This window comes from Panulirus ornatus, chromosome 43 (genome assembly GCF_036320965.1).
Source record: "Panulirus ornatus isolate Po-2019 chromosome 43, ASM3632096v1, whole genome shotgun sequence".
NCBI lineage: Eukaryota > Metazoa > Arthropoda > Malacostraca > Decapoda > Palinuridae > Panulirus > Panulirus ornatus.
This window is the reverse complement of record NC_092266.1, coordinates 9426925-9438175: the sequence shown is the minus strand read 5'-3', so window position 1 is coordinate 9438175 and position 11251 is coordinate 9426925. Positions and strand designations below refer to the sequence as shown.

At 38.0% G+C, this 11251-nt stretch overlaps 1 protein-coding gene across 3 annotated transcripts in view; it reads left to right on the top strand.

Annotated features, from left to right (window-relative positions):
* Positions 1 to 1366: 1366 nt before the first annotated feature.
* Positions 1367 to 11251, top strand: part of Reck (Reversion-inducing-cysteine-rich protein with kazal motifs) — a 165829-nt gene continuing 155944 nt past the window's right edge. For 2 of the 3 annotated variants that reach the window (XM_071686913.1, XM_071686911.1), the window contains exon 1: positions 1367 to 2008. In XM_071686913.1, coding sequence (XP_071543014.1) covers positions 1879 to 2008 — 130 coding nt within the window. In that variant the 5' untranslated portion in view covers positions 1367 to 1878. The remainder of the gene's footprint in view (positions 2009 to 11251) is intronic. The other variant, XM_071686912.1, reaches the window with a different exon arrangement.

The window sequence follows — 11251 nt, the reverse complement described above, 5'->3', positions numbered from 1 at the left end:
ATATGAAATTTTTTGAAACTAAATTACTAAAGGATATCTTACCTTCTAATGCAATTTTGTTTAGGTATGTAGATGATGTTCCTTGTGTTTGGCCAACAAATGAAAATTTACAAATATTTCTCCCCTTACTTAACAATTTAGTACCTTCCATCAAATTTACTGTAGAAAATGAAAATAATGGTATGTTACCATTTTTAGACTGCATGATCCATAGGCAAGGAAACAAGTTTAGCATATACAGAAAACCTACCAATGTATGCTCATGTATCCATTATTACTCATCTCAACATGACAGAGTTCAATTATCATCATTTCAATTTATGTTCCTTAGGGCATCACGCATTTGCAGTCCAGAGTTTATTGGTGATGAGTTTGAGAAGATGTATTCTATTGGATCTAAGTTAAGTACCCTAGATCTTTCATTGATAAATCCCTTAAGTTAGCAAAGAAATCATTTTATAGAGTTGAGCCCAAACCTCCCATTGAATCTTTTAGTTCTCCCTTCTAATAATGATTTTACTTTACTTCACATGTTGCTTTAATCCTTTAATGTAAATGTTGCCTGTAGCAACAATACTACTATAAAGAATATCTTAATCAGGAATTCACTAGAAAATTCTCTTAGATGCATCTATAAAGTGCCACGTGGAAATTGTGATAAGTTTTATGTTGGTCAGACTGGTAAGGTTCTTTCTGTTAGACTTAAGCAACATAAATATAGTATAAGAACGGGACAAGAATCAAATGCCTTGTTTAATCATGTTAAAAACTATGATTATTGTATTGACTGGAGTAATGCCATCTCAGTTATTAAGTCTAACTCTATTACCACGAGAAATATCATTGAATCTTCTATTATTGAATACACAAAGAATAATAATCTTAATATTAGTGATGGTCTATACAAATTAGATAACTTTATTGTTGATAAAATTTGTAAAATGATAAGTTTATGAACGCTCGTTGTATGTTTTGGACAATCGCATGTTTACCAAATGGCGTCCTAGCTTCGTCTCTTCGATGTATATCAACTGACTCATATTCCTCTCTTGTGTCTTCCCTGATGATGTGATTATCACACTAAAGTGCACTTGGGAACTTACCGTGTTTCATTTTCCCCGTGGACTCATAGGAATATCTTGATCACGCGCAAAATTGTGATCGTTTCCAACATATATATTCATATGTATATATATATATATATATATATATATATATATATATATATATATATATATATATATACATATGTATATATAATTTGTAGCTAGCCTTAGCTGGCAACGATAGAACATGGTCGCCATTTGGAGTCAGTGTGGCGGAGGTTTGACGAATGGCCGAGCGTCAGTTACCCAGTAGACTGTGAGGGAGGAGGTTGTGTCGGTCTTCTCCCCAGGGTGGCTGACACGAGGTCGTCTGCTGCCTCCGTAGGACAAGAGTAAAGCCAAGTTTGTGGTGATAATATGTGATGGTTCCTAGTGATGACGTTAAAGGCCTACACACTTGATGCTGAAATGTTTTAACCTCATTAACCAGTGTCGTGGTCACCTCACGTATCTGTGTGTGGATATTACCATCATCATCTGTGTGTGTGTGACCTGGGCAGCCACTCACCAGCGAGACGTACTGAACCAGGGAGGAGGTGTGGCTCCACCTGTGCTGACCTCCCCCGTGGCAGCTCTGGCTCCACCTGTGCTGACCTCCCCCGTGGCAGGTGTGGCTCCACCTGTGCTGACCTCCCCCGTGGCAGGTGTGGCTCCACCTGTGCTGACCTCCCCCGTGGCAGGTGTGGCTCCACCTGTGCTGACCTCCCCCGTGGCAGGTGTAGTGGAGCAGGGGAGTGCGGGTGAGCCTGCGTAGGAGGGACATGGTTGTGGCATGAGCAGCCTGAGCCCACGTCCAGGGCAGGTGGCCCACCCCTGCCACCACCACACCACTAACACCACCACCACCACACTGCTGCTCCTGTGCCTGGCCTCCCTGACCACCTCCACCACGACCCAGCACGGTAAGTCTTACTGCTACCTCGAGAACATGGTCTCTTACCTCGAGAACATGGTCTCTTACTGCTACCTCGAGAACATGGTCTCTTACTGCTACCTCGAGAACATTGTCAAGTTCTCACCATCACATTAATTATCTGTCAGAGCAAGAGATATGATCAATATAATCATTTCTGTATGATCATTATCACCGTTTGTTCTGTATGATCATTATCACCATTTGTTCTGTATGATCATTATCATCGTTTGTTCTGTATGATCATTATCACCATTTGTTCTGTATGATCATTATCACCATTTTCTTCTGTATGATCATAACCACCATTTGTTCCGTATGATCATTATCATCATTTGTTCTGTATGATCATTATCACCATTTGCTTTGTATGATCACTATCACTGTTTGTTGTGTATGATCGTAAGCACCATTTCTTCTATATGATCACTATCATCATTTCTTCTATATGGTCATTAGCACCATTTATTCTGTATGATCATATACTTCATTTGTTCTGTATGATCATTAGCGCCTTTTGTTCCGTATGATCATTAGTGCCATTTGTTCTGTATGATCATTAGCGACAGTTAGTCTGTATGATCATTAGCATTATTTGTTGTGTGATCATTATCACCATTTGTTCTGTATGATCATTAACGCCATTTGTTCTGTATGATCATTAGCGCTAGATGGTCTGTATGATCATTAGCACCATTTGTTGTGTATGGTCATTGACACCATTTGTTGTGTATGATCATTATCGCCATTTGTTCTACATGATTATTAGCACCGTTTGTTCTGTATGATCATTAGCGCCATTTGTTCTGTATGATCATTAGCGCCTTTTCGTCTGTATGATCATTAGCGCCATTTGTTTTGTATTTATCATTAGCATCATTTGTTCCGTATGATTATTAGCGGCATTTGTTCTCTATGACCATTAGCGGCATTTGTTCTGTATAATCATAAGCGGCATTTGTTCTGTATAATCATTAACCCCATTTGTTATGTATGATCATTAGCGCCATTTGTTCTTTATGATCATTAGCGCCATTTGTTCTATATGATGATTAGCGCCAAGTTGGTCTGTATGATCATTAGCACCATTTGTTCTGTATTATCACTAAAGCCATTTGTTCTGTATGATCATTGACACCATTTGTTCTGTATGATCATTATCCCTGTTTGTTCTGTATGATCATTAGCACCATTTGTTCTCTATGATGATTATCGACATTTATTCTCTATAATCATTAGCACCACTTTTGTGCATTAGCATTAGCACTATTTGTTCTGTATGGTCATTAGTACCATTTGTTCTGGATGATCATGGGCACCATTTGTTCTGTATGATCATTAGCATCATTTGTTCTGTATGATCATTAGCACCATTTGTTCTGTATGATTCTTATCAACATTTGTTCGTGCATTCACATTTGTTCTGTATTGTCATTAGCACCATTTGTTCTGTATGATCATTAGTGTCATTTGTTCTGTATAATCATTAACGCCGTTTGCTCTGTATGATCATGATCACCATTTGTCCTGTATGATCATTAGCACCGCTTTCGTGTATTGGCATTAGCAATATTTGTTCTGTATGGTCATTAGTACCATTTGTTCTGTATGATCATTAACAACATTTGTTCTGTATGATCTTTAGCACCATTTTTCTGTTGATCTTAACCATTTGTTTTAGTCATTAGCCCTTTGGTTCTGTATGATCATTAGCACCATTTGTTCTGTATGATCATTAGCGCCATTTGTTCTGTTTGATCATTAGCACCATTTGTTCTGTATGATCATTAGCACCATTTGTTCTGTATGATCATTAGCGCCATTTGTTGTGTATGATCATTATCGCAGTTGGTCTGATGATCATTAGAACCATTTGTTCTCTATGTCATTAGCCCATTTGTTGTGTATGACATTATCGCCGTTTGTTCTATGATTATTAGCACCATTTGTTCTGTATGATCATTAGCACCACTTGTTCTTATGATCATTAGCATCTTTTGTTTTTGTATCATTAGCGCCATTTGTTTCTTTATCATTAGCACTATTTGTTGTGTATGATCATTAAACTATTTTATCTGTATGATCATTAGCACCATTTGTTCTGTATGATCATTAGCGTCATTTGTTCTATATCATCATTAGCGCCGTTTGTCCTGTATCATCATTAGCGCCATATGGTCTGTATGATTATTAACACCACTTGATCTGTATGGTCATTAGAACCATTTGTTCTGTATGTTCATTAGCGCCATTTGTTCTATATGATCATTAGCGCCAGTTAGTCTGTATGATCATGAGCACCATTTATTCTATATGATCATTATCACCATTTGTTCTGTATGATCACTAGAATCATTTGTTCTGTATGATCATTACCTCCATTTGTTCTGTATGATCATTAGCGGCATTTATTCTGTATGATCATTAGCGGCATTTGTTCTGTATGATCATTAGCACCATTTGTTCTGCATGATCATTAGCGCCATTTGTTCTGTATGATCATTAGCACCTTTTTTCTGTATGATCATTAGCGCTATTTGTTCTGTATGATCATTAGCACCTTTTGTGTTCAATGATCATTAGCACCATTTGTTCTGTATGATCAGTAGCCCCTTTGGTTCTGTATGATCATTAGCACCATTTGTTCTGTATGATCATTAGCACCATTTGTTCTGTATGATCCTTATCAACATTTGTTCTGTATGATCATTAGCGCCATTTGTTATATATGATCATTATCGCCAGTTGGTCTGCATGATCATTAGAACCATTTGTTCTCTATGGTCATTAGCACCATTTGTTGTGTATGACCATTATCGCCGTTTGTTCTATATGATTATTAGCACCATTTGTTCTGTATGATCATTAGCACCATTTGTTCTCTATGATCATTAGCATCTTTTGTTTTTTGTGATCATTAGCGCCATTTGTTCTCTTTAATCATTAGCACTATTTGTTCTGTATGATCATTAACACCATTTGTTCTGTATAGTCATTAGCGCCATTTGTCCTATATGATCATTAGCGCCACTTGGTGTGTATGATCATTAGCAATATTTGTTCTGTATGGTCATTAGTACCATTTGTTCTGTATGATCATTAACACCATTTGTTCTGTATGATCATTAGCACCATTTGTTCTGTATAGTCATTAGCGCCATTTGTCCTATATGATCATTAGCGCCACTTGGTGTGTATGATCATTAGCACCATTTGTTCTGTATGGTCATTAACACCATTTGTTTTCTATGATTATTGTCACCATTTGTTCTATATGATCATTAGTACCATTTGTTCAGTATGATCATTAGTGCCATTTGTTCTATATGATCATTAGCGTCAGTTGGTCTGTATGATCATTATCACCATTTGTTCTGTATGGTCATTAGCACCATTTGTGTATGATCAGTAGCACCATTTGTTCTATAGGATCATTAGCGCCAGTTGGTCTGTATCATCATTAGCACCATTTTTCTGTATGGTCATTTGCACCATTTATTGTGTATGATCATTATCGCCATTTGTTCTATATTATTAGCATCATTTGTTCTGTATGATCATTAGCGCCATTTGTTCTGTATGATCATTAGCACCATTCGTTCTGTATGATCATTAGCACCATTCGTTCTGTATGGTCATCCGCGGCATTTGTTCTGTATGATCATTAGCGCCATTTGTTCTGTATAATCAATAACGCCAATTTTATGATCATTAACGCCAGTTGTTCTGTATGATCATTAGCACCATTTGTTCTGTATGATCGTTAGCATCATTTGTTCTGTATGATCATTAACACCATTCGTTCTGTATGATCATGGTCACCATTTGTTCTATATGATCATTAGCACCATTTCTTCTCTATAATGATTAGCGTCATTTATTCTCTACAATCATTAGCACCACTTTCGTGTATTAGCATTTGCACTATTTGTTCTGTATGGCCATTAGTACCATTTGTTCTGTATGATCATTAACTCCATTTGTTTTGTATGATCATTAGCACCATTTGTTCTGCGATCATTGGCACCTTTTGTTCTGTATGGTCATTAGCACCATTTGTTCTGTATGATCAGTAACGCCATTTGTTTTGTATGATCATTAGCACCATTTTTTCTGTGTGATCATTGGCACCATTTGTTCTGTATGATCCTTAGTCCCTTTTGTTATGTATGATCATTAGCACCATTTGTTCTGTATGATCATTAGCGCCTTTTGTCCTCTATAATCATGAGCACCATTTGTTCTGTCTGATCATTAGCACCAATGGTTCTCTATGATCATTAGCACCTTCTGTTCTGTATGATCATTAGCGCCATTTGTTCTCTATAGTCATTACTACTATTTGTTCTGTATGATTATCAGCACCATTTGTTCTGTATGATCATTAGCGCCTTTTGTTCTGGATGATCATTAGCACCATTTGTTCTGTATCATTATCGCACCATTTGTTCTATATGATCTTGAGCGCCATTTATTATGTATGATCATTAGCCCCACTTGTTCTGTATGATTCTTAGCTCCTATTCTGTATGATCATTAGCGACATTTATTCTCTATGATCATTCGCGCCATTTGCTGTGCATGATCATTTGTGCTATTTCTTGTGTATGATCATTAGCACCTTTGTTCTGTATGACCATCCTGCGATACAGTGCATTAAATATCATCCCATCCTGCAACACATAATAAATATGGACGCATCGTGCAACACATTACAATAAATGTGGACCCATCCTGCAACACATTACAATAGATATGGACCCATCCTGCAACACATTACAATAAATATATACCAATCCTGCAACACATTACAGTGAATGTGGATCCATCTGCAACACATTACAATAGATATGGACCTATCCTGCAGCACATTACAATAGATATGGACCCATCCTGCAACACATTACAATAAATATATACCAATCCTGCAACACATTACAGTGAATGTGGATCCATCTGCAACACATTACAATAGATATGGACCTATCCTGCAGCACATTACAACAGATATGGACCCATCCTGCAACACATCACAATAGATATGGACCCATCCTGCAACACATCACAATAGATATGGACCTATCCTGAATAGCATTACAATAAATAAGGACCCATCCTGCAACACATTAAGATGAATATGGACCCACCCTGCAACACATCACAGTGAATATCGACCCATCCTGCAACACATTACAATGAATATGGACCCACCCTGCAACACATCACAATAAATATGGACCCATCCTGCAACACATTACAATAATTATGGATGTGCATACATCCATGGTCATACATCTATGGTCGTACATCAATGGTCATACATCCATGGTCATACATCCATGGTCATACATCCGTGGTCATACATCCATGGTCATACATCCATGGTCATACATCCATGGTCATACATCCATGGTTAGGCATCCATGGTCATATATCCATGGTCATACATCCATGGTCATAGATCCATGGTTAGGCATCCATGGTCATACATCCATGGTCATACATCCGTGGTCATGCATCCATGGTCATACATCCATGGTCATACATCCTTGGTCATGCATCCATGGTCATACATCCATGGTCATAGATCCATGGTTAGGCATCCATGGTCATACATCCATGGTCATACATCCATGGTCATGCATCCATGGTCATGCATCCATGGTCATACATCAATGGTCATACATCCATGGTCATACATCCATGGTCATGCATCCATGGTCATACATCCATTGTCATACATCAATGGTCATGGATCCATGGTCATGCATCCATGGTCATGCATCCATGGTCATACATCCATGGTCATGCATCCAAGGTCATACATCCATGGTCATACATCCATGGTCATACATCCATGGTCATGCATCCATGGTCATGCATCCATGGTCATACATCCATGGTCATACATCCATGGTCATGCATCCATGGTCATACATCCATGGTCATACATCCATGGTCATACATCCATGGTCATGCATCCATGGTCATACATCCATGGTCATACATCCATGGTCATACATCCATGGTCATACATCCATGGTCATACATCCATGGTCATACATCCATGGTCATGCATCCATGGTCATACATCCATGGTCATACATCCATGGTCATACATCCTTGGTCATGGAGTGGAACCTTCATTAACCTTCGTCATCATATAAAGTTGTTTGTTTACCTGAGCAATGATCATGTAGACAAGTAGACTGGATGTGTATTGTCTACCGTGATGCTGGGCCCACGTGGGAGCAGATGTGTTAATGACTGAATGAGAATTCTTCTCCTACAATGGCAGGAACGTAGGATCAATACAAACAACAGATGTTATGTTGTGTCGTACATAGAGTGACGTAGTTAGCAGAGCCAGTTACACCACGAACAATGTAACGACCAAATCACCCAGGGCCATTTCAACTACGTCTCGTACGTCAAGATTTTCATTGGCGAAACTTTGAAATGATGGGTAAAGGTGGGAGCACTGAACAAGGTGAATGTGTCCCAGTAATGTTACAATAACATCATAATGAATAACATCAGAATGAATAACATCAGAATGAATAACATCATAATGAATAACATCTGTTTGTGCGCCACTGTCGAGAAAGATTGTGATAATCCGATTATTAAATGAAGCCACAAACTTGTGAGAAGATGATGCCAGAGATGAAAACTGTTATAATGAGATGGTGTCGTGTTATAATGAGGGTGTCCTGTTATAATGAGATGGTGTCCTGTTATAATGAGATGGTGTCCTGTTATAATGAGATGGTGTCCTGTTATAATGAGATGGTGTCCTGTTATAATGAGATGGTGTCCTGTTATAATGAGATGGTGTCCTGTTATAATGAGATGGTGTCCTGTTATAATGAGATGGTGACCTGTTATAATGAGATGGTGTCGTGTTATAATGAGATGGTGTCGTGTTATAATGAGATGGTGTCCTGTTATAATGAGATGGTGTCCTGTTATAATGAGATGGTGTCCTGTTATAATGAGATGGTGTCCTGTTATAATGAGATGGTGTCGTGTTATAATGAGATGGTGTCGTGTTATAATGAGATGGTGTCCTGTTATAATGAGATGGTGTCCTATTATAATGAGATGGTGTCCTATTATAATGAGATGGTGTCGTGTTATAATGAGGGTGTCCTGTTATAATGGGATGGTGTCCTGTTATAATGAGATGGTGTCCTGTTATAATGAGATGGTGACCTGTTATAATGAGATGGTGTCCTATTATAATGAGATGGTGTCGTGTTATAATGAGATGGTGTCCTGTTATAATGAGATGGTGTCCTGTTATAATGAGATGGTGTCCTGTTATAATGAGATGGTGTCCTGTTATAATGAGATGGTGTCGTGTTATAATGAGATGGTGTCGTGTTATAATGAGATGGTGTCCTGTTATAATGAGATGGTGTCCTATTATAATGAGATGGTGTCCTGTTATAATGAGATGGTGTCGTGTTATAATGAGATGGTGTCCTGTTATAATGAGATGGTGTCGTGTTATAATGAGATGGTGTCCTGTTATAATGAGATGGTGTCCTGTTATAATGAGATGGTGTCCTGTTATAATGAGATGGTGTCGTGTTATAATGAGATGGTGTCGTGTTATAATGAGATGGTGTCGTGTTATAATGAGATGGTGTCCTGTTATAATGAGATGGTGTCCTATTATAATGAGATGGTGTCGTGTTATAATGAGGGTGTCCTGTTATAATGGGATGGTGTCCTGTTATAATGAGATGGTGTCCTGTTATAATGAGATGGTGTCCTATTATAATGAGATGGTGTCGTGTTATAATGAGATGGTGTCCTGTTATAATGAGATGGTGTCCTGTTATAATGAGATGGTGTCGTGTTATAATGAGATGGTGTCCTGTTATAATGAGATGGTGTCCTGTTATAATGAGATGGTGTCCTGTTATAATGAGATGGTGTCCTATTATAATGATATGGTGTCCTGTTATAATGAGATGGTGTCCTGTTATAATGAGATGGTGTCGTGTTATAATGAGATGGTGTCCTGTTATAATGAGATGGTGTCCTGTTATAATGAGATGGTGACCTGTTATAATGAGATGGTGTCCTGTTATAATGAGATGGTGTCCTGTTATAATGAGATGGTGTCCTGTTATAATGAGATGGTGTCCTGTTATAATGAGATGGTGTCCTGTTATAATGAGATGGTGTCGTGTTATAATGAGATGGTGTCCTGTTATAATGAGATGGTGTCCTGTTATAATGAGATGGTGTCCTGTTATAATGAGATGGTGTCCTGTTATAATGAGATGGTGTCCTGTTATAATGAGATGGTGTCCTGTTATAATGAGATGGTGTCCTGTTATAATGAGATGTGTCTGTTATAATGAGATGGTGTCCTGTTATAATGAGATGGTGTCCTGTTATAATGAGATGGTGTCCTGTTATAATGAGATGGTGTCCTGTTATAATGAGATGGTGTCCTGTTATAATGAGATGGTGTCCTGTTATAATGAGATGGTGTCCTGTTATAATGAGATGGTGTCGTGTTATAATGAGATGGTGTCCTGTTATAATGAGATGGTGTCCTGTTATAATGAGATGGTGTCGTGTTATAATGAGATGGTGTCCTGTTATAATGAGATGGTGTCCTGTTATAATGAGATGGTGTCCTGTTATAATGAGATGGTGTCCTGTTATAATGAGATGGTGTCCTGTTATAATGAGATGGTGTCCTGTTATAATGAGATGGTGTCCTGTTATAATGAGATGGTGTCCTGTTATAATGAGATGGTGTCCTGTTATAATGAGATGGTGTCCTGTTATAATGAGATGGTGTCCTGTTATAATGAGATGGTGTCCGTGTTATAATGAGATGGTGTCCTGTTATAATGAGATGGTGTCCTGTTATAATGAGATGGTGTCCTGTTATAATGAGATGGTGTCCTGTTATAATGAGATGTGTCTTGTTATAATGAGATGGTGTCCTGTTATAATGAGATGGTGTCCTGTTATAATGAGATGGTGTCCTGTTATAATGAGATGGTGTCCTGTTATAATGAGATGGTGTCCTGTTATATGAGATGGTGTCGTGTTATAATGAGATGGTGTCCTGTTATAATGAGATGGTGTCTGTTATAATGAGATGGTGTCCTGTTATAATGAGATGGTGTCCTGTTATGATGAGATGGTGTCGTGTTATAATGAGATGGTGTCCTGTTATAATGAGATGGTGTCCTGTTAT